General features: G+C 34.1%; 1 protein-coding gene across 5 annotated transcripts; it reads right to left on the reverse strand.

Annotated features, from left to right (window-relative positions):
• Positions 1-23: 23 nt before the first annotated feature.
• On the reverse strand, positions 24-22,587 carry LOC100266462 (L10-interacting MYB domain-containing protein). 5 transcript variants are annotated; one of them, XM_019219389.2, is made up of 9 exons: positions 22,482-22,587; positions 11,135-11,468; positions 10,914-11,064; positions 9,808-10,148; positions 9,590-9,728; positions 8,714-9,054; positions 8,493-8,643; positions 1,032-1,372; positions 24-726 (listed from the first exon to the last, which is right to left on the reverse strand). In XM_019219389.2, the coding sequence occupies exons 2-9, from the start codon at positions 11,465-11,467 to the stop codon at positions 208-210; spliced, it is 2,316 nt and encodes a 771-aa protein (XP_019074934.1). In that variant the 5' UTR covers position 11,468; positions 22,482-22,587; the 3' UTR covers positions 24-207. The 5 variants fall into 5 exon arrangements, with proteins under 5 accessions (XP_019074934.1, XP_019074933.1, XP_059592277.1 ...); XM_019219388.2 differs by having other exon boundaries at positions 24-744; XM_059736294.1 differs by having other exon boundaries at positions 22,296-22,511.
• Between the last annotated feature and the right edge of the window lie 1,701 nt (positions 22,588-24,288).

The following is a 24,288-nucleotide window of genomic DNA, read 5'->3' on the forward strand; positions in this document are numbered from 1 at the left end:
TCACCATGAGATGGAGACTGCAATAGCTGCAAGTGTTCGCCAACAAATCCTGGCTCCACCTACCCCAGTATATACTCTGAATAAGAAGTAGACACATTTTATAGTGCTATACTTTCTAAGCAAAATTTAATTCAATTTCTAGAAACCTCAACAGAAAATCAACAAACAAAATATAAATCATCTCATTCGAAAAGCTTTGCAAGACTACTATGGACGAAGCTTTCTCAGCAACCACTTCTTTCGTAATGCAACATCCAACGCTAAAAATGTCTTGGCCTTTTTATCATCTTCCAAAAGATCACAAGCATCCAACAATAGATCATCATCTATGTCTGGTATGGCTTGAAGTGCATCAATGGCGCTTTCAATGGAGATGGAGTTTTTGTCCTCTTTGTTGCTTACCAATGTCGTGACCATACCTGTCATTTCATTAAGAGCTTCTTGCATCCCCTCCATGGTTTTCTGCGTTTTTCTGGAATGTTCCATGGCTGATGGCACTGCAGTTTGGCGCTTTCTGCTCTGGTCAGGTATTTCAGAATCCCTCACAAAAAATTGTGAATCTTCAGAAGCCCCATCCATCTTCACTTCTATAATATTTGGGTCGATTTCCATTGACAGATCCTGACAACTGAAACTTTCATCCAATATTCCAATTCCAAAGATCTTGCATAAATCACTATAGCTCCCCAAAAATTTGTCTCTAAATGAAACAGCATCTGGGTGACCCTGCAAATCATATGTAAGCTACTTCAAATGAGCAGGGTCAACATTAAAACCAAATCTGGTTAACATCAACACCCTTTCTCAGTTCACATGCAAAGAAGCATATTTCATTTTAAGTAATTTAGCCTTTTGTTCCTTCATTCTTTTCTTTTTTTTCTTTTTTTCTTTTTTTTTCTTTCTTTTCTTTTCTTGTGCAGAGGTTGGGGGAGTTGGAATGATCAGGAACTAAATTTTGCAATGTACAACCAGATGAGAGTCTGGTGATTTTTTAATAAAGAATAAACAACAATATCAAATAAGAAATGCACCTTAATATAAGCTTCCCAGATATGATCCTCAGCAGTAACTATTTGTTGAGATTCATTCCATGCAAACCCACTATAATTGAGAAGGTTGCTGATGTCGTTATACTGTTTCATAAAGAACATATAACGATTTTCTAGAAAATATTTGTCACACTGAAGGCCAAATTTGTCATTAAATGAAGTAACCATGTGAGCCCATGCTTGCTCACTGAATGCCTCATCAACCTTATTCCCTCCACTCGCTTGCTCTACCATAAGGTCAATGAAATAACAGTCCATTGGTGGCGTCCAATCTATCACCAGAGTATCAGTACTAGCAGGAGATTCAACATCCTTTCCTTCACCTATAAATTGAGAAAACCACAAATTCAAAAATATCTATTTAGAATGGATTCCACCAACCAAAACAAAATAAAATCATTTAACTTAAGAGAGCATTTGAACGGAGTGTATTTTGTTTTTCAGAGTATCAGAAATGAACCTATTTTATTTGAAGTATAAAGCTCTAAAGAGTGAAGTTGTGATCTCAAAAGCTATAGGAAAAGATAGAGAATAAAAAACCCATAGATAACAGGATAGACATTTCCATGAAGCTTCCAAATCGCACTTCATTAAAAACTAAGAGACAAGATATTCCCACAAGAAGAAAACCTCATTAGATACACTAATCATCACGCAACTACATACCTGAGATCAATGCATAACAGTACAGTTCACACAAAAAGATTCATGCCATAATAGTCCAAATTAATTCTTACAGGCATATTTCTTATGGTCAGTTAGTCCAAATTTACAAATGGGCATACTGAGGGAACACAACAAGGAGGTTTTTGTTCAGGGTTGGGAAGGGAAGGCTGCTACTAGAGGATGGAAGGAGATGAGCACCAATGTTCACTCCTGCCATGTCATTGTCAGCACTGCATGGTGAGTTGAATGGTTATATGTTCCATTAGTAGTTGCATTTCCATACATGAACTATTATCATTATAATATGAGAGAGTTCTTATTCTATATGATCATGCATCAAGATTTTTTTTAAAGGAACTATTAATGTAACAATTAGGTTACCAATTTTGCTCCACAAAACCACTGATCTGAAACTACTTAACCTCCACTGACGCTTATATGTTTCAAGAGTGACTTGAAAACTCCATAGTCAAGTATATTTCAGATTTGAATTTGGGACAATGATAGAAAATCTGAAAGTGAATTTGAGTTATATATAAGCTGATAAAGGCCATGAAATTTTTCTCAGAATTTTTTTTTAAAATTTTTAAAATTATGAGTTTTCCTTAGGTTACATGACTAAAAAAAATTAGGGTTTGGATTAAAAAAACAAAAAGAAAACACTTTTTCAACAGAGCCCTAAAAAATTAGGACATTCTATCATTGCTCTACCCTAGATTCAGAAACTCTCAGAAACGTTTCAAGAAGGTCTTGAAAGTCTTTTTGAGTAGAAATGCAAGGGTTAAAGATTCAATCCACTAAGCCTTATTACACTTTTGGGGTGATCCAATATAGGGTACAGGGGAGTGCTGCATTGACGGTATAAAGAAGTGTAGGTGTTGGCTGGTAGAAATCTTATGGGAGTTGGTAGCCTATAGATCAGGTAAAACTATATAGTCTCATACTTACTGGTTGTTTCTGAGATCACCCATGGTTTTTGCATCTGCAGAGATTTCCGTTAAAACTTTGTGGGTGGTTTGCCACATATATATGGTGTCCTATTTGTATGATTATTATTTTCTTATATTCTTGAATACTATTGTTTGAATTAGTTTATCAAGCTTCAAGAAAACAAAGTTCGAGGCCATAAAAATCGGATCAGAATTGGACTATCTATTCACCCAACCCAACCATCCCCACCTCCAAGCACTCTGTGAATCAAAAACAGAAAACTAAAAAGGTACAAAGCTTAATATAAGCATCACAGAGCTCAGAAGTTTACATTTCTCAAGCTTTGTCCCCCGATAATACTATGTTCAAGAAGAAGATTCATATGCAATGCTTTCTCAAATTTTTATGACAACATTTTAAAATGTTAAAATGTGTTTGTTGTCTTGGGATCCCAGCCTATCATTGGACAACAGAAACATGTAACCCTCTGCTTAGTTCTTCAATTCTTTAGCAACTATACTACAATATTTGAACCTACTAACTAAATCCATGGTAATATTGGTTCACTTACAGGTCAAGCAATAATCCCTACAAAGTAGACCTTGTCTAGCTCTTCCTTCTATAGATTACAAAAGGAAAAACAGAAATAGAAACATAACATTTCCTTAATAAATCAAACACAAAATAATTTTCATATAAATGTCACAACCCTGTCAAACTCATAATAATACATATACTTGCTAAACAATGGGCATTTGTTTCATATTTCATAATAATGCATAATTTATCAACAAAGACCATGTAAATTATCATTCCCAAATTTCTGGATTATTCAATGTAGGAATCACCTCTTCCTAACATCTGACTATGAAGTCCAAATTGTCAACCTAGTACAGTTTAAACAAAGCAAAATATTGATAGTCTAACCATAATGAAACTCATGATCAATATCAAGATGGCTTGACCTTATTTCCATCATCATAAGATGAATTCCCTGACTCACACACGAACTATTGTTGTAATTCAGCTTTATATTGCATCTGAAGAATTTTGCATTGAAAGGTTCCTCCAGGACTCCAGGCAGCACACAAAGGCACTCATCACCCAAATATAATGTAAGATTCAAATGAATAAACAAATGCATCTTATGGAACAGTCACAAACATCTTCACTATGAACATATTCTGATAACACAAATTTTTTGGGATCAGAAACAAACTATTCATTGATAAGGATTTAAAAGTACATGTGAAGAATGAGGAATCCTCTACAAATAAACAAACTCTGATCTAAAGAACAGATCGATAAGTTTTCTCCAATACACAAACGAAACATACACCTTGATACAGTACTGCATGAAACTGTACAAAGGAAAAGCAGTTAAACCATACAAATGGAATAAAGAGTCCCTTGGCAATGTGTCAGCTAAGAAGGATGCTGCCTTGGAGCAGTTAAACTATTGGGACAGTTTAGAAAGGCTAGGATCTCTATCTGAGGAAGATAGGAGAAGTAAGCGGACAGCCAGAGATGAGTTTAGTCATTGTGCCATCCTTGAAGAAATCTCTTGGAGGCAAAAGTCAAGGGCTCTTTGGTTGAAGGAGGGAGACAACAATACCAAGTTCTTTCATCGCATGGCAAATGCAAGGAGAAGGGGAAATTTTATCAGTAGCCTTACGGTTAGGGGTGTTTGGCTGGATAAAGAGGAGGAGCTTAAAGAAGGGATTAGGTCCTACTTTAAATCCATGTTTGAAGAAACTCCAGTGAGAAGACCTATAGTGGATTCAGGGCTTTTTAAAACTCTTGACCTCTTGGATAATGAGACTTTGGAGGGGCCATTTTCAGAGGAGGAGGTTTCTAAAGCTCTCTCAAATTTGGGGGGTGATAAGGCGCTAGGGCCGGATAGTTTTTCACTGGCTTTCTAGAAGTTCTGTTGGCCTATAGTTGGGAGGGAAGTGATGCAGGTGTTTGAGGATCTCCATACGCAGAACACTGTTTTTTGGAGCCTTAATGCAACCTTCTTAGTTCTATCCCAAAGAAAGTTGGGGCTAGTGACGTGCAGGATTTCAGGCTTGTCAGCCTTGTGGGTAGACTTTATAAGATTATTGCAAAAGTCCTAGCTAATAGGCTAAAAAGGGTAATGGGAAAAGTGGTTTCGAATAGCCAGAACGCTTTTCTGGGAGGTAGGTAGATTTTGGATGCAGTTTTGGTAGCTAATGAGGTGATTGACTTGAGGAAACGAAGCTCCAGTGCAGGTTTAGTGTGTAAATGGGACATTGAAAAGGCTTACGATCACGTAAACTGGAGTTTCCTTCTTTCAGTTTTGGAGAAAATGGGATTTGGTCCCAAGTGGTGAAAATGGATTTTTTTTTGCATTTCAACTATGAGAATGACAGTTTTAGTCAATGGCACTCCTACAGAGTTCTTCTCAACATTTGTTTGTGTTGATTATGGAAGCTTTCAGTAGTTTAATTGCAAGAGCTGAGGAGAAAGGTTTCATTAGGGGTTTTAAGGTAATGGGAAGAAGTGGAGAAGGGATTTATGTCTCTCATCTGTTGTTTGCAGATGACACTCTTCTTTTTTGCGAGGATAATAGAGACCAGTTGGAATTTTGGAAGTGAGTCATTATTTGTTTTGAAGTGGTGTTAGACCTGAAAATAAACCTACAGAAAAGTGAAATTATACTGGCAGGGGGCATGGAGGATGTGGATAGAGCAGCTGCATTTTTTGGGTGTAAAGTAGGGAAGCTCCTTACTACTTATCTAGGTTTACCCCTTGGAGGCCCTCATAAGTCGTGTAGAGTTTGGGATGTTGTAGAGGAAAGATTCAATAGGAAATTGGCTACTTGGAAAAAACAATACTTGTCAAAGGAAGCAAGACTTACCCTTATTAAGAGCACTCTCTCAAACCTCCCCATCTATTTTATGTCGCTATTTGTAATCCCAAAGAAAGTGAGACTTAGATTGGAGAGAATTCAAAGGGAGTTTTTGTGGGGAGATTTGGAGGAGAGAAGGAAAATCCATTTGGTAAGTTGGTCGGTTATTTGTAAAGATAAGAAGCATGGAGGGTTGGGGTTAAGGCATTTGGAGGTTTTCAATCAAGCTTTGCTAGGAAAATGGCTTTAGAGATTTCCTCTAGAAAGGGAGAGTTTTTGGAGGAAAGTCATTGTTGGAAAATTTGGAGAGGAGGAAGGGGGTTGGACCATTAGAAAGGTGAGGGATTCTTATGGAATGGGCCTTTGGAAAGACATTAGAAAGGGTTGGGAGGATTTCCTTCTTAGAACTAGTATCCATATTGGAAATGGTAGACTCACGAGATTTTGGTGGGACATTTGGTTTGGGGATTCTAAGCTGAAGGATCTTTTCCCTTTGCTGTTCAGAATTGCAACCCATGATTCTGCTGTAGTGGCTGACCTTTGAGGGAGACAAGGAGGTGGAGGCGGGGGTTGGGAGGTGCACTTTAGAAGATCTTTCCAAGATCAGGAATTGAAGGTGACTCGTTTTTTGGAACATATTTCTACAATATAGGTTCAAGAAGGGGAGGATTCCTTAGTTTGGAAGATCAAGAGGAAGGGAAAGTTTAATGTCAAATCATATTATAGGTCTTTAAGGACTGAGAGTAGCCTTTTATTTCTAGCCAAAGAGATTTGGGGTTTGTATGCCCCTCTTAGAACTTGTTTTCTTTTTTCTTGCTTGGGAAGTAGTTTGGGGAAAGTTTTTAACAGCAGACATGTTAATGAAGAGGGGTTGGTCCATGGTCAACAGGTGCAGCCTTTGCAAAGACAACAAGGAATCGACAAACCACATTCTGATTCATTGTGATAAGACAAGGGAGCTATGGACTTTGCTACTATCTTCTTTTGGTCTGGTGTAGGTGTTCCCGGCCTCAGTGAGAAATCTACTTCTAGAATGGAAAGTTAAAGAGCTAAGGAAGAAAAGGAGAGCAGTTTGGAGATTAGCGCCTATTTGTCTTTTTTGGTGTATTTGGGGAAAGCGAAACCAAAAAACGTTCAAAGAGGAAGAGATGTCAAATGCCTGCTCGAGGAACCTCTTTTTTCGGTCTGTTCTAGAGTGGTTTCAATAGTTTTTGAATTTAGACTCTCCCTCTTTTCCTAATTTTTTGGCTGATTGGCATGTTGGCTAGCTTTTTACCTCTCTAGGTTTTACTTTCTTTTTCCAACCTTGTTTTGGCTCTTTTTGCATATTGCTTGTATACGTAGGGTGCGCCCCCTATTTAGGCGTCTTTTCAATTCAAGTTGTCTTCGTCTATCAAAAACCAAAAAAAAAAAAAAAGCAACTCTACTCTCTATAGGGATTGATATATCTCCCACAAAAAGAGATCAAAGCTTTGCTCCACACCTTGCTATTTTAACTCTTTGATTTATCACCAAATTCCAATTGAGCTGAGTAACATTGAGAGAGGAGTGCCCTCAAAAGCTATAGTTGTCGAGGCCCAAAAGGAAGAATAGAAATAAATTAGGTCCCATATCAACTCTAGTTCTCCACTTGTAGTAACTAAACTTGATATCACTATATGAAAATTTTGGCATTGTAGGGTTCCTCTGTGGCTCCATATATAATACATAAGGCACTTGTTATCCAAAATTCATGTAAGATCCAAATGAATAAGCAATGCATCTTTATGCATGGGTCCTAAACATTGAGAATATTCTGGTATCTGTTCGGCAAACCCACCTTGGTCAAGGATGATCTTGATATCACTGCATTGCCCCCTCAAATTTTTACTCCCCAGTTCCAGTAATTCAAATATCTTTGTCATAATCCAACCCAAAATTTTCATTAAACAGCATAAAAATACCCATCCACTGATATTTTAATGTCTATCCAATCACATTCGCACTAAGTAACTGCTCTAGCATTAGGTCAAATGACATAAGGTCCAACAATCACAATTTCTAATAAGATATCCTTCCATTATTGGCATTGACTCAAAATGAAAAGACAAATTGACATGGCAAATCATTATAACACCAATCTGCTGAAGACATGTCAATGAGCAAATATATTTTTATATAATAAATAACTAATATATATTTGTTTTCTCTTTTAAACCCTGACCTTACCATAAGTCTATTAGTTTTAGAATGGTCAGGCTGTGAAAATATTACCAAAATCCTTAAACAAACAAACACTATATGCATACATAGACACATTTATCTATCTGTTGTGTATATGCACATATATCAAAACAATACAGCGGAATTCCAGTGTATCCATTGTCCAAATGGTAGTGGCCAAATTTCCAAGAAATGTCAAAAATAAAAATAAAAAAATGAATTTCCAGACATGTGGTTACCAAACAGAAATAGCAAGTCTTTGAATGTGTGCCTCGCTGAACAAAACAAGAATGAACCTCAGTGCATCAACAATCCATCTTAGTAATAGAATATAAGAAGGGCAGGGGTGAATGGGAGGAAAGAAATGCACACATTGTCATTTTTAAATTGCTTGGAAAATCCTCAATGATACAGGAATCATTCACAACATTGGCAATATTGGATCATGGTCTGTCAATACTAAATAAATGTGACAAGATCAGGTTAATCATGCTATAGAAAAATGTTGGGTAAAATGCAGGGTTTCTTAGGGGAAGAAATAGTAAATTTCTGTCAGAAAAATTACAAAACATGCTGATGGTATACCTAAAATACAAGCATGCATCATATATAGCTAAATTAGCATAAAAAGACACCCTTGTTCTAATAGGCAATAGAGTTCACTTCTTGTACCAAAAATAATTTCTGTAACAGTTTCACATACCAAATTCATGATTTGATATTCATTATTGGGACCTATGCCCTATCAAGCCATCATCAATGAAGAAACATACCAGTCATCAAAACAGGGACTTCACAGATTGGATCTGCATAGCGAGCCAAACGGCTGTATCTTCCATCAGAACTTTCTTGTCCATATATAACACACAATTTGTGATAGCTTGGTACAGTTTTAACTCTGTATGTTCGAGCATCAGGATGTGCCTGCATAAATCAAACATAAGCAACAAAAGAACAACCAGAAAACCTAAGACATGAGGAAGTAGTTGTTCACCTTGGTATAAGCATCCCAAACATGATCTTCAGCTGTTACCATTTCTCGTGTTTCATCCCAAGAAAACCCACTCTGCTGAAGAAGAATCTTTATGTCATTGTACTGCCTCCTCAAATGTTTGAACCGATTTTTTAGAACATCTTTGTCATGGTGAGATCTAAATTTTGAATTGAATGATGCAACCATGTCTGCCCAAGCCTGGGTTATGAATGTCTGCCCAAGTTTATTCCCTCTATGCACCTGATCTAGTAGTAGGTCAATGAGATAACGGTCCATTGGCGGTGTCCAATATGTTCTCGAGCGATCACTTCCAGTAGGGGTTTGGCTCTCCCTTCCTTCACCTACAGACACAAAGAGTTACTTTTAAGACCATTCATTCATAAGACCCAGGATTCAAATATAAGATCCCAGTAAGCATATAGGAGTTTGATTTCCCCACTTAAGTTTGTAATTATGGCCTGTCAAAATGAAGATCTTAAGCATGTTTCCTAAAATCATCCATAATTTAGACATAATTATTCTCATTGGTGCCCATGAGCAGAAAATTCAGGGAAAATACTTCCATTGCTGATGGCCTCATTAACTTCTCATATAATAACTGGGGTCAGACCCCAACAGATCGGTTGAGGAAATCACAAAGATGATATTTCTTCTTCCATCAAACAAAATATCAACCAAAATTAAGTACGGAGAATTTTTGCTAACTTTTGCCCATTTCTCTTATAAACATGCATCAACTTTCTCATTATCTTGTGGGCTTCCCATGAGAATGTCAGGCATGAAATCATGAACCAAATTTGAAACCCTATGACTGTAGAACACCTTGAAAGTACTGGAAACAAAGTAATCCCACATGGTGATAGAATTGAAACGCACCAGCCTTTACTCCTAAGAGGTCATTTTCAAGGTCTTTGTCTTGACGCATTCCATTGTTGATGGCATCTCCATATATTAAACCCAGATCCTTATAGTTTGGCAGGGTTTTTGTTCTATATGATCGGGCATGCGGGTGTGCCTACACATTTTGCATAAGCAATTTACAAAAAAATAAATGAAAAAAAATATTTTAAAAAATGAATGAATTAATGATATACCTTGATATAAACATCCCAAACATCATCATCAGCTAAAATCATTTCTCGTTCATCATCCCAGGAAAAACCAATTTGTTTAAGCAGAATTGTTACATCACTATAATACTTCCACAATTTCTTGTACCGATGCCTTAGAACTCTTTTGCCATGTTGAGGACCAAACTTTGCATTGAACAAAGCAAGCATATCTGTCCAAGCTTGCTTGTTGAATGTATTTCCAATCTTATTGCCTTTGCCTAGTTGGTCCAGCATAAGGTCAATAAAAAATTGGTCCATGGCTGCTGTCCAGTCAGTCCTTGAGCGCTCATTATTCAATGGGGCTATGCTACCCATTCCATCACCTACAAATTGAGAAAAAATAGATATATAAGTAGAAGTAATCATTTAACCATTATATCCTCCACCACATAAATAGAGTTGTTCTCTGGGAAATCCATCCTGAGGGCTGTCAAATTTCAAACATCTCAATTTCATTTGCTTACTAACAAGAGCACACTTAAAAAACAATACACCATGGCCTATGAACCAGAACCACTTAGGGGACATAAATGGCTAAGCATATGATATAATGTTACAGGCCAATTACTTGGTTTTGTTGATTAGAAACAACAATTTCATTGCAACGAATCAGTAAAAAACAAATGACATAGAAATCCTACCAAAAGGTACAAAAGAATAAGACCAGAAAAAGGGAAAAATAGGCCTAGAACTGCTCAGAAAAGCAAAACATGCTGCATAGTTTTTGTGGAAAGTAGCTAACCAACTGCTGAAGGATTGGCTAAAATAGTGAAAATTGGGGGCTTTACAATTTTGAAAAACACATAGGACAATTTTTGTCAAAAGCTATGGAAATAAAGGACTAAATTGAGTTTGGTTATCTTCTTTACAAAATCATACACCATAAGCATGATGACTCTTATATAACTTTTGACTTTACACTTCCTAATGTAAATTTACTCCTTATGAATCTGTTTTTTATTAAGCCATTCAAAAAGATGAAGATGCCCAAAGGATAGCTCATTTAACCAACGGTCAATAAGACATTATTATTGGCAATGACAAACTCCGATCTTGGGATAGATCTTAAACAGGAAACGGCAACATACCCATATTCATTCCTTGGATATCATCATCAATGTCCATATCATGACTTGAACGACTATATCTCCCATCAGCAGTTGTATACCCATATATCAAGTATAGATCATTAAAATTCAGGACTGCTTTAGTCTTGTACGATCGTGCGTCAGGGTGAAACTGCATGAAATTTGTATTAGTCTACAATATGGCATAATTACATTATGATACAAATAGAGAAGTATTGCACCTTGATATAGGCATCCCAGACATCATCATCAGCTACTACCATTTGCCGAGTTTCATCCCAAGAAAACCCACTCTGGCCAAGAAGATTCTTTATATCATTGAATTGCTTCCACAAATTCGTATAACGGCCTTTGAGAACATCTTTGTCATATTGTGATCCAAACTTTGCATTAAACATGGTAAGCATATCTGTCCAGGCTTGTTTGTTGAATGTATGGCCAATTCTACTCCCTCTATGCATCTGGTCTAACATAAGATCAATAAAATAGCGTTCCATTGTTGGTGTCCAATATGTCCTCGAACGATCATTGCTTGTCGGGGTTTGGCTGCCCATCCTTCCCATAGAAATTTTAGAATGTTACTAAATTTTAAATTCTTACAAAGCAAGGGTCACACCCTTATGTATAATTTAATTACATGGATATAAGACAAGACACAATAGGTAGATGCCAGCCCAACAAATCCTTCTAGAAAAAAGGTATTGAAACAGAAATATAGTTTTTGGTTATTTATCTAAAATACCATGGGCATAGCATATAATAATGTAACCGTAAAGCCAAAATTAATGATCTACAAGGCCGGCCACTTTAACCCTCATTTAGACATTTCCCTTTTATATAAAATCCCTTGCAAGCATAAGATAATATCAAATTTAGGACGACTTTTTACAATAAATTTTAGTGCTTGCAATAATAGAACTAAGAAAAATACATTGCAATTACAAGTAGAAATGCATTATTGCAACCCCAGGGCTCAAATGGATGTGTTCATGTAAAAGCTACACTTAGTGACATACATGTACACACCTATATATATATATAGGTATTTGATGAGTCAAAGCCAAACTTTTTGTGAGGCAATATATGTTTTTTTTTTTTTTTTTTTGTATTTTTTTTTGGTGAGTGTGGGGTGGGGGGGTGCAGGGAGGCAAAAACAAACATTTTCATTGATTGAATGGTCAATACAAAAAAAGATGAGCAATTCTTCAAAAATGTACAAGTGTTGCTCAGAAAGTAAACACATATAATACTTCAAAAATAAAATAAAACCATGTGTACAAACAAATTGAAAAAAAGCAAAAAAATCCATGCACTCAAACCATAGAAACTTTATACACTCAAAAGGGAAAAAGTCTCAAACAAAGGAAACCAAGTGCTTTGCTCCTTTCTTGGCTAACCAATTTGCAACTTGATTGGCTAAACAAAGAACACAAGAGGAGCATCCCACCTCACTAGAAACTTCTAAAATTTTGTGGACCTAGTTGTCAAACTTCCAAGAGTCCCTTTCCTTTTTAGATACTCAAGACATTAAAATAGAATAATCTCCCTTTATGGTCTAATTAGATAGGCACAAAGCTTTAGCCTACAACAAGCCCTCCCATAATACTAGTATCTTTGCTTTGATAGCTAAAACTTATTCCTAAAGGTTTAGAGGAAGCTCTCGTTACTATTCCAAAGCAAGTACCCAATCAATCATAGGAATACAAAACGATTTATATCAAAGTGTTAGTGCTATGGAGCAATGAAGTGAATCCTTTGCATCCCAAAATCTAAGGACATGAGGGTTCAACTAAAAAGGATCTCAATTATGGGAGCAAGTACTTGGATACGACATTAATAAAAATAAATTAACACTAAATATAAGCACAATAAAATAAGTATGTCATCTATAATAGCACAAGGTTCATTGTAGTTGACTAGTTGGAGAATATATTTTCTATATCTTTTCAATTTTAATAAAACACTAATTGTTATTTTACTTGGACATCAACGTTAATTATATGTGAAGAAAACATTTATTACAAGTCTTTTATTTTAATAGAATGTAGAGAAAAATATATATTTTTAAATATTATACCTCATTATTAGTAAATTTTGATTGGTTTAAAACTTAAAAATTTATGTTGATTTTGTAAAAAAAATCTTCTAATGCATTTGATTATAAAATATAATTCATATTTAATTTCTTATTATGCAAAAATTTTGAAATTTTTATATTCATTTCAGAATTTATCCCATATTTTTAAGATATTAATTTTAATATTATCTTTAGATCTTTTATGCTATTAATTATTAGATTTCTCTTTAAATGTTATATAATATTAATTATTATATTTATCTTTAAATTTTTTATCCGTTATAATTTTTTAAAAAATAAGAAAGAGATAAAGCACTTCTTCAATTATAAGAGTTAGAAATTAAGTCGAAAGTTCTTTATTTTTTATTACAATTTATTTTATACAATTATATGATATAATTTTAAAAAGAGATGAGAAGTGAAATAATTATATTTGATGTGATATAAGGGCCTGTAAGGTGAAGGGTCAAGTCGGTGAAGGGGCTTAGGTGTCACTTATTGTTCGTCAATGACACTTTGGTTTTCTGAGGGGCTTCTTAGGATCAGATGATATATTTAAGTTGGACACTAATGTGGTTAGAGGCCATTTCGGGGTTGAGAATTAATTATGATAAAAGCGAGTTATTCCCAGTGGGATGTGTGGAAAATGCAAAGGCTCTAGCTGCAGAACTCGATTGCAAGATTGGGAGTCTCCCGTCCTCTTATTTGGGATTGTCGTTAGGTGTTCCTTACAAATTTGTGGTGCTTGGGATGGAGTGGAGGAGAGGTTTTGAAAGAGATTGGTAAGGTAGAAGAGCCAATACATCTCCAAAAGAGGGAGGATCACCTTGATTCAGAGCACTTTGGCTAGCTTGCCCATTTATTTCATGTCTGTGTTTTCTTTACCTATGACGGTCAAATTGAGGTTAGAGCAGATTTAGAGGGATTTTTTGTGGGGAGGTGGGCCTCTTGAGCGGAAACCTCATCTTGTTAGGTGGGCGTTGGTTTGCTTAGACAAGCAAAAGGGGGTTGGGGGTAACGTGTTTCTCTACTCTAAATAAGGCACTTTTGTGCAAATGAAGGTTTGCAAATGACAGAGAGGCCTTTTGGAATCAAGTGATAAGGGGAAAGTATGAGGAGGAGCAAGGGGGTTAGTGTTCCAAGGAAGTGAGGGATGGGTACGGTGTGGGGTTGTGGAAAGCAATTAGGAGGGAGTGGCATGTTGTAAGTAGTAGGCTCTCTTTTGTGGTGGGTAATTGTCAAATGGTGAAATTTTAGAAGGATAGATGGTGTGGGGTTGCACCTTTTCATGTTTTGTTTCCTACTTTATTTGCTCTAGTTGTTTGCAAGGACGCTTGGATGAAAGATGTGTGGAGTTCCACTAACAGAGGGAGGAGTTGGAGTCTGCAATTCTCTAGACCTTTCAATGATTGGGAGGTGGATGAGGTACACAGGTTTTTATTGGGCCTCAATAGGAAGAGTGTTCTGCGGGATGTGGAAGATAGGGTACTTTGGATAGAAACTAAATGTGGGAAGTTTTCCATTAAGTCTCTCTACAAAGCCTTAGTTTCAAGCCCTCCAGTCTCTTTTCCATCAAATGTTATTTGGAAAGCCTGTGTGCAGCCCAAAGTGAGTTTTTTTAGGTGGGAAGCAACATGGGAAAAATCTCTTACTTTGGACCAACTTCAAAAAAGAGGATAGCCTTTAGCAATAGATGCTACATTTGCCAAATGCATCAAGAATCGATAGATCACATCCTCCTCCATTATGCCAAGGCAAGGAATTTATGGACGTTGTTTTTCTCTCTCTTTGGGGTCCAGTGGGTGCTGCCAACCACAATTAAGGCAACGCTTTTGGGCTAGGATGGGTCCTTTGTAGGAAAAAAAAAGAAAGGAAGTTTGGAGAGCAGACCCCTTATGTATTTTTTGGACGGTTTAGAAGGCAAGGAACATAATTGCGTTTGAAGATGATGTGCTATCCATCCAAAGACTTAAGAGTTCTTTTGTTTTCTTTCTTTGGTCGGAGACGATATTGTTCATAAAATATGGTCCTTCAACTTTAGTTGGCTTCATTGATTAGGTGGGTTCTCGTTGAGGGTGGGGTTTTTCTTGATCCTTCGTGTTTGACAGCTATTTGTTCCAGCTGGGGAAGGGAGAAGTGTTTCTACTTTGTATAATTTGAGTTGTTGTTTTGGCAGCTATTTTCAATACAATTTTATCTCTTTTATGTATATATATATATATATATATATATATATATATATATTTGGTGTGATATAAGCGTAATTTAAAAAAAAATTAAAGAAAGAGATAAGGCAAACATGAGTTAAATAGTCATATTTCATGTAATATAAGCATATTCAACATGAATCTCACACCAACACATGTGTTGTATCATGTCAACATGGGCATTTTAACCAAAATAACTTGTTTGTATATCACAATTGTGCATGTATATGCATATAAAATGCATTTCTATAATTTGGTAAAAAATATAGAAGCCTAGCAGACTATTATTTACGTAATTCCTTCAATGGTGTGTATGTGTGTGTGTGCATATATTGTTAAAGTTTATCACCAAGGGTATTATTGTACTTTTAGTTATAGGGTTATTGTGGAAGTGCAATGCATATAATTCATTGCTATAAAACATAAGAAACACCTTCTCTTTTCCTTTGTTCATATTTCCTAACATGGTATGAGAGTGGATTCAAAACCATAGCTCTTAGACACCAATCACCCTATATAGCTCCATCCACACCACCCTAACAACCACCTCATCCCCGAACCTAATCTTTAGTGTTGCATAATGTACCAATAATCAAGACCTTAACCCCCCGCAATCTATACTTGTGATCAAAACTTCAAATATCAATACTATGTTCAGCTCTATCTAGAATGGGTTAAGTTTTTTCCTTAATTTTGGAGTGTTGCTTGGACTTTATTTCTTCATTGTTGTCTTTATTTTCATTTCAAGCCAATGACGTTTTCTTAATATTGCAGCATTGATTGGTGCCATTAGAATTCTTACCTTCTTTTACTAGACAATTTCTTGGTTGCCACTATTATGGTGATTGCCTATTGAATAAGTACCATCTAATAGTGTGTTTGATTATGCCCTTTGAGTGATTGCTAGTTCTTATTGTTTGCTTCTTTTATTGTTCTAGTCAATTTCTCCATTCTATTGTGGGTTGTTTTCAATAGCTTCTAATACTAGCATCAAGTTTTTGCCTTGAACAACTCAAAAAATTTTGGTATCCAAGTTACTACCATAAAATAGAATAAAAATCTTCTTTTTTTTTTTTTTTCACTTTGGACCAAAGCTACGAAAGTATTTCTTAAAAGGGCAAATTAAAAAAAAAAAAATTCTAACTCCCCCTAAATATTCAAAGAACAATGAAGAATATAATATAAGGATAACACCATAGTCATGATCTAATTATGCAATAGCATGGAACCTCATATTACTACTATTGTTACATTTCTCAATATTGCTAAATAGATTAAGAAGCACTATCGACAGATGTAAGAATGTCAATGTGACTCATTGCATATCATCCTCTTACTAATGGCAATGATCCATTACATAGGCAATAGAAGGAATTCAAAGTAGCCAAGTTTTTGTTCAATCTAGTTAAAAGTACATTGGTCTTAGAACAATTGTGATGTAGGACAACCCTAGGATGGTTGCCTACAATCAAATAGATGGGTTAAGGTTTAAGGAAAGGAACAAGAGATAAAGTTTGTGGCAGCAAAATAGAATAGAAAGAAAAAAGATAAGAAGAAGAAGAGATAGAAACATTAGAGTCTCACTAAGGCCTTCTAAGAGTTTCACCTAGAAGAAAATCAATGGAGTCTCCTCATTGAGAATTGCAACACTTGCAAAAAATACTAATATTATTTATCATCAATCAATTACTTTGATTTATATCAATTAGCCTTATTTATAGGTTTCTCTAAAAAATCCAAAGTCTATCAAGATTCTAATAACCCATTGTAACTCTAATTCTAATTGTCTTATAACCTAATTATTTAATCCTAATATGACTCCAACAAATACTAATCTTATTTTAATTACAAATAATAATAATTCCTTTTCTTTCTTTCTTCTTTTTTTTTTTTTTTTTTGATAGCCGAGGAACCTTCCATGACCAAACCTTTAGGACTCTTCATAGGAACCCAAACCTTGGGGTGCTGACCGCCCTGCAACAACCAGCACCAAGTGAATTCAGAGTATCATCAGTGGTAGGGTTTGAACTCAGGACCATGTGCCACTTATTGGAACCACACTTCCTAATGTTTGCCCTAACCAACTAGGCTACCTTGATGGGTAATACTAATCAAATTTATCACCTTCATGTATATCTTAGAGATTTATCCTCATCAAATTGTGTCATCAACTCTCCATTATTCCTATGTCTGAGTAACCTTTGCAAGTTCAGGCAATAGAGGTTCTTTTAATAGAGGTTGCCCATCTAGCTAAAGTAGCCCATTCAGATACTAACATTTAATAGAGGTTCTTTTCCTACCGCTAGGCTTATACTATTATCTAATATTGATCTACTTATTGCTTTTTGGAAAAGTAAGTGAACTTTTTAGTATCTTCTTGCTAACAACCTTGGTTTTGCTCAAATCACTCAATCTTTATGAAGAATACATAATTAGTATGATAATTTTAATTATTTGATAATATTGAAAAAACTTATCAAGCTATCAAATAATCCTTTATATATAATTTTTTTGGGAGTGGGTTAGAGTGTACATAGGTGATAGCTCTTTGTTCATATTGGACTTTTGGATTGGTTGAGCTCTAAGTAATGTAACAGAGTTGTTTTTTGTTTATCCTTTAGCTTTCATTTGCCTTTTGGCACTTTTGTATACACTATGGATACTTTTGTGCATCCTTTTGTTAGACACTATTAATATATTTGATCTTTGCCTATCAAAAAATAGTATGGTATTAATCATTTGTGTTGATGACATCCTCATATTTGGTAATAAATTGTTTGGGATAAAAGAAGTGAAAAAATAGTTGAAAATGACTTTTCAAACTAAAGACATATAGGTGGCTAGATATTTCTTAAGCATTGAGATTACTCATGAAAAGAAAGGACTAGTTTGTTCCAAAGGAAATATGTGCATGTTTCACTCACTAAGAGAGATATGTTATGTTCTAAACCTATAAACACTCCTATGAATCCTCATGTACATTTAGATGAAGTAGATAGAGCAATGTCAAGGAGATCCCCTTTCACCTTACTTATTTGTGATCAGGGTGGGGGCTCTTAGTAGGCTCATCTTTAGAGCAGTGGGGGGAGGGGGTTGGTGTATTTATCAAGCTACAGGATAAAGGGCAAAAGTGGTGATGGGGTTCTGGTCACTCATTTGTTGTTCACTGACGATACACTAGTCTTTTGCAAAGCTTCCCAACATTAGATGGTTCATTTAAGCTGGTTGTTAATGTGGTTTGAAGTCATCTCAGGTTTGAGAATCAATTTAGATAAAAGTGAAATTTTGTCAGTAGGAAGTGTAGAGAATCTGGAGGCTTTGGCTTTTGAGTTTGGTTGTAAAGTGGGAAGGCTCCCAACTACTTACTTGGGGCTTCCCTTGGGTGCGCAACACAAGTTCGTGGCTGCTTGGGATGGGGTGGAGGAGAGATTTTGGAAAAGGCTTGCCATGTGGAAAAGACAATTTATCTCTAAAGGAGGGAGAATCACTCTGATTCACAGTACTTTGTCTAGTATGTCTTTATTGCATATTCCCAGAGTGGATAGATTAAGATTAGAGCAAATTCAAAAGGATTTCTGTGGGAAGAGGGAGCTTTGGAGAGGAAGCCTCATTTTGTAGAGTGGGATACCATCTGTTCAAACAAAAGAAAGGGTGGTTTGGGAGTCAGACGTCTTCTACTCTCAATAGGGCCCTTTTATGTAAGTGGAATTGGCTCTTTGCAAATGAAAGGGAGACTCTTTGGAAGCATGTTATTAGTAGGAAGTTTGGGGAGGAAGAAGGGGGGTGAAGTACTAGGGAAGTGAGGAATGGGTTTGGTGTGGGATTTTGGAAGGAAATCAGGAAGGAACAATCTTTATTGCAAAACAAAGTTGTATTTTTTGTAGAGGGTGGTAGAAGAGTGAGATTTTGGAAAGACAAATGGTATGAGAACAATTTCCAAAATGATTGTACTTTTAGAATAAAGTTGTCATGGGAATGCAGGATATATAGTTTACTACCACAATTTTATTTTTTTTAAAGATAATTAAATATGGAGAGTGCCTTCTCATTGCCTCCTCTTTCATGTTTTCTAACATTATCTACACACTATTAACATTGCCAAAATCCAATTTCGTTGGATATAAAATTTAAAGAGAACAAAGTCAAAAGAACATATACAAAGTCAACCTAGGTTTACATAGGTTATCAACATTAGTCAACCTCATCAACTAACTTTCAATTTCATGCAAGAAAAAAATTCACGTGTCTGTGCACATACTGCTAATGGAATGGGTACAGAAATGCAAAGATCGCTTTTTTCTTTATAGGTAAAGATAACTTCACAGAAAGAGAACAATTACTTCCCCCCACTGATGGTATGCAAAATTTTGACAAGTCAGGTCCAGGAAAGAGTTTCTTATTTGGTAAACAGGGTCATTAGAGAGAAAACTTGTACATAGATGCAAACTGGACTGTTCCAATTAAGTATATTTAAACACCTTTTAAATATAAAAGATTAGCTAATACTTTATAAGCAATTTTCAAAAACAAATCTTGGGAATTTATTCTAAACATAAACAAGTTTCCCTTTTAGCACTTGAATGAAAACCTCTATTGGTAACTGTGGTTTCATTATCAGTTTATAAAATCCACATTATCTTTATATTCAAACTACAAATAGGTTGGCAGGTTAACTCAATAATAAATTACTTAAATCAAAGTTTGGACGGTTAGAACTTAAGAACATATGCATGCTTGTATATTTCAAAAATGACTTCCAGAAAATGGAAGTCAAGTAGCCTCTTTTGCTTGAGCCAAAGTGTCTCTAGTTTTCATGTTTGACCATAAGTCAAAAAATGCCATAAAGGTTCACAAAAATGCATTTTCCCATCAAGATAAGTGGACTTAGATTGTGGGTGGAACTGTCAAAGTAGGATGACAAAAAAAAACAATTAAAAAACTTACCAGAATAATTTCTATCCAAAAGTGAAAGATTTGGAATGAGCTGAAATTACATAAGTTAGAGAGTTTCTTACTTTACCATTCTAGACAGACGTTTTAATAAATGCTTCTTTATTTTTATTTCCATTAACACACAAAAGAAAGAATAGAAAACCATGCCAAAATAATTTCTTTAGAAGTGAAAAGATTCAGAGCAAAATGGGATTACAACAGTTAGAGAGTTTCTCATTTTACCATTGTACCAATAATTTTCTAAAACGCGTCTTTATTTTCCTTTCAACAAACAAATAAAAATATGATAAGTATTTGTTTTTGCTAATTCTTTTTCCTCTAGACTTATTGGATGAGATGTGTTTCCACTAGGTTTATCATTTCTTGTTGTCTTTTAGGTTGTTTTCCATCCATCGCTTCTACTTGGGATCCCTTTTCAAGTGCTACAGCATTTGCTTGTCTGAAAAGATAAAAATAAAAAAAATTCAAAACAAAGTGAAAAAGTTTGTTAAAAAAATTATTTTCATGACCAATACTTAAAACACTTTGCATAAAACTTCTGCATAAGTTACAAAGGAAAACAAAATAAGCTAAAGCTCTAATAAACCCATCCATTAATGGCTTTGCTTCTTTAGGTACAAATATATATGATTAATATCAAAAATAAAAATAAATAAATAAATAAATCTTAAAGAATTTGGTATTCCAATTTATTCCAAGTAGAAGTACTCTTATTTCTTGGTCATTTTTGAGCTAGAATTGGTTTTTAACCATTTCTTATGAGTAAATGAGATCTTATGGAAGACTTCTTACACCATACAAAAAAACCCAAAAGTTAAAAGAACTCAACAAATGATAATCTCTGATCTTCTATAATCTGCTAGATAACTCAAGCAAAGAGTTACTAAAAATAGTTTGCAGCTGCAATTCTTGCATATCCAAATCATCAAAGATTATGCTACTTTTTTCTTCCAAGTACACAAAATCACCATGTAATTTAAAATTGTATTTGGTGTATTGATATCAATCCATGTTTGGAGTAAAGTAAAGGCCTATATTACAAAACCTATTATCTATTGTTTCCAGAGAAGGCAACAGCAGTGTGCCACCAATAAGCTAATTGTTCAAACTCCTAACAAGATCATGAATTGTCAAGACACTGCTAACAAAGTTTAGTATGGTTAACATATATTTTCAGATTTTTCATTCTCAAATTCCAATAAGTGGACCTACAATTCATTCCAAACTGTTAAAACAGGGTTTCCATTCAAGAATACTTAACCAAATAACAATAACTGAACCAAAAATTTGATTAAATAATTGAGTTGAAAATTTCTAAAAATGGAAAATTTGTTCTAAAACATGGCACTGCACAACCAAATTCCAAAATACCCAGAAAGAGAAATGAAGAGAATTTTGAACAGCCATGAAATGATTAAACTAAGATGGGTTTTTAATAGGGGAATGGATCCTCTTTTTCACCTATGCATTGTCTTTTTCATTTCTCACTGCACATTCGGGTGTGTCCCCTTTCATTCAAGGGAGCATTTCCTTTTAGATTTTCATCCAATCAAACTGAAAATTCATTTTCTTAAGAAAAAATTCAAACTTCTCTCAAAATACAACCCACTTTAATACAGAAATATCCATATATATGAAGCAAAAATCAATTCTTTAACATAGCATAAAGAAAAAGAAAAAAATCAAACCCTACTCACAATTGGACACATCACATTCATCTTCACCGCCCCACTTCCACAAAAACCAGCCCACATCACAACACGTCACATCGGACAACGCCAACCAACTCCAATACATCTTCAAACCCAAACATCAACTAATAAAAACTAAAACAATACAAAAATACATTACCAAAAAACCTGGCATTTCTGAGCTACCAAACAGAACACACAAAATAAATAAATAAATAGAAATTTAACAAAAAAAAAAAAAAAATCATTAGAAAGCCACCAATAACAGCAACAGAAACAACAACAATGCCGTAACAATACTGAAACAATCGACCAATTTTCAGATTATGGAACAGATAAAAGAAATACAGACTAATCAAACAAAAAATTGGATGAAATTAAGAGAAACAAATGAAAGTGGAAATAAAAGGGCACTTATAAATAGGAAAAATGTCTCAAATTGATAGTGAATTACATCGATTTAGGGCATACAAAACCAGACTGAAATAGAAGAAGCAAGCATGTATACCCCGCTTACAAATTCCATACCAATACCAGTACAGTGAAAACCCAGAATTGTTGCACAGAGAGAGACAAAGAGATCGAAGAAGAGGTTGATCCCAAGTTGAGATTCAGGTTGAAATTGAAGAAACCAACGTACCTCTTTGCCGAGCGAGCGTGAGAGCTCCCCTTCTCTTCTCCGCTGTGAGTGTGAGACTCTACAAAAACAAATAAACTTAAATAAAACACAAGAAAAAGAAATATATATAAAATATATATATATATATATATATATATAAAATAAAAATATTCGGTGACCGTATATTTGGTTTAGAATTTTCTTTTTAAGTTAATAATATTATGCACTAATTTATTAAGCCTCTAATAAGTATATTGGTTTGGGTAGGTGGGAAAAAAATGTACAACACTAGTCATATGCAGAAATGCTAACCAAAATTAAAGGAATTTTTTTAAGATATATATTTAAAAAAAATATATATTTATTTTATTAAAAGGGTTTGTTTAAAAAAGTAGGTAAAAATGTCCAAACTTTGTCTTTTTTAAAATACTAAACCCAAAAACCAAACAATAATTATTTAATTTCTTTGTAATTTACACGTGTTTTATACTTTGCTCTTTACATTCAAAACTCAATATTTTATCTCCTAAATTGGTTAAAAAGTAACACTTTTCCCCCTATCTTATTAAAAGTCAATGAACAATTTGTTAAGTAATGAAGTTGAAATGCAACAAAAAACATTTATTGTCTAAATACAAATTATCATACTTCACTACTACAAACGAAAATTACAAATAGTCTTACAAATCTCTCCCCATAATCAAAAATCAAAATTTATAGTTATTATATTTTGAAAGCATTTGGAAAATTTTACTTCAAGATTGTTGATTTAAAGTTGCCTTTACGTATATCGAAATCAATGTTCAAACTAGAGTGAAAAATAATAAATAAATAAATAAATAATTCCTTTAATAATTTTATGAAAAGTTTGTAATTGAAGGCAAAATATTGGTTTATAATAAATTTGGATGACAAAGTATTGAGTTTTAAATGTGAGAGACAAAATGTAAAACAAGCTAAAAATTAAGGGGTATAGCATATATATATTTTTCATATTTTAATTTAACTAGTTTTATTATATTTAAATCATTTTCTAGTTAATTTGTTTAAAACACGATGTTTCTTAAATTTTCTTTTTAATTTTCATAATATTTTAGTACAAAATAACTAAACCCGTATTTTAAAAATGCGAGTCCTGCTTAAAATTCAACTTCACGAAAATTATGATAAGTTATAAGATTTATTTTTGGTAGAACAATTTAAGTTCAAGACTATTTTAAGAATACAATAATTAAAAAAATTAAAATATTTTGGGGCTCGTTTTTTTTTTTTTTTTTCCCAATTTTATAATTAGACGTAAGTATAAGTATGGTTGGTTACTTGGTTTAATAGCAATAAAACATGTTCAATAATTGAAGGATTTATTTTTTATCTTTAGGTTGTTGCACTAGCATATGATATTAAGATTTCCTTTAGCATTAAAAATAAGTCCTAGAAATTATTGATGTTGAATTAATAGAAATGAAAAATATTTGGTATCTTTATGGGGTTTATAGAATGATTAAAGTATGAAAACGATCCATTTTTATTAATCCTTTAATGAAAAATTAGTTCTCATACATAGAGTTTATTTAAAATTAGAATTTTACTTTATTAAATAATCAATATAAGATCTTATTTTGAAGGAAATTAATTCGGTTTATAAATTTTATATTTTATAAAAAAATAAATATTAATTTTAAAATTTTAAAATTCTCATCCCATGTTTTGATTTAAGTGGTTAGTCAAGTTTTTTTTTTATTATTAAATAAATTCAATTTAAAAAGTAATGTCTATTATATTTTATTAATGGTAGTAGTATTTAAGGATTTCACTTACTAGCAACAAT

The sequence above is a fragment of the Vitis vinifera genome, chromosome 4 (assembly GCF_030704535.1).
Source record: "Vitis vinifera cultivar Pinot Noir 40024 chromosome 4, ASM3070453v1".
NCBI lineage: Eukaryota > Viridiplantae > Streptophyta > Magnoliopsida > Vitales > Vitaceae > Vitis > Vitis vinifera.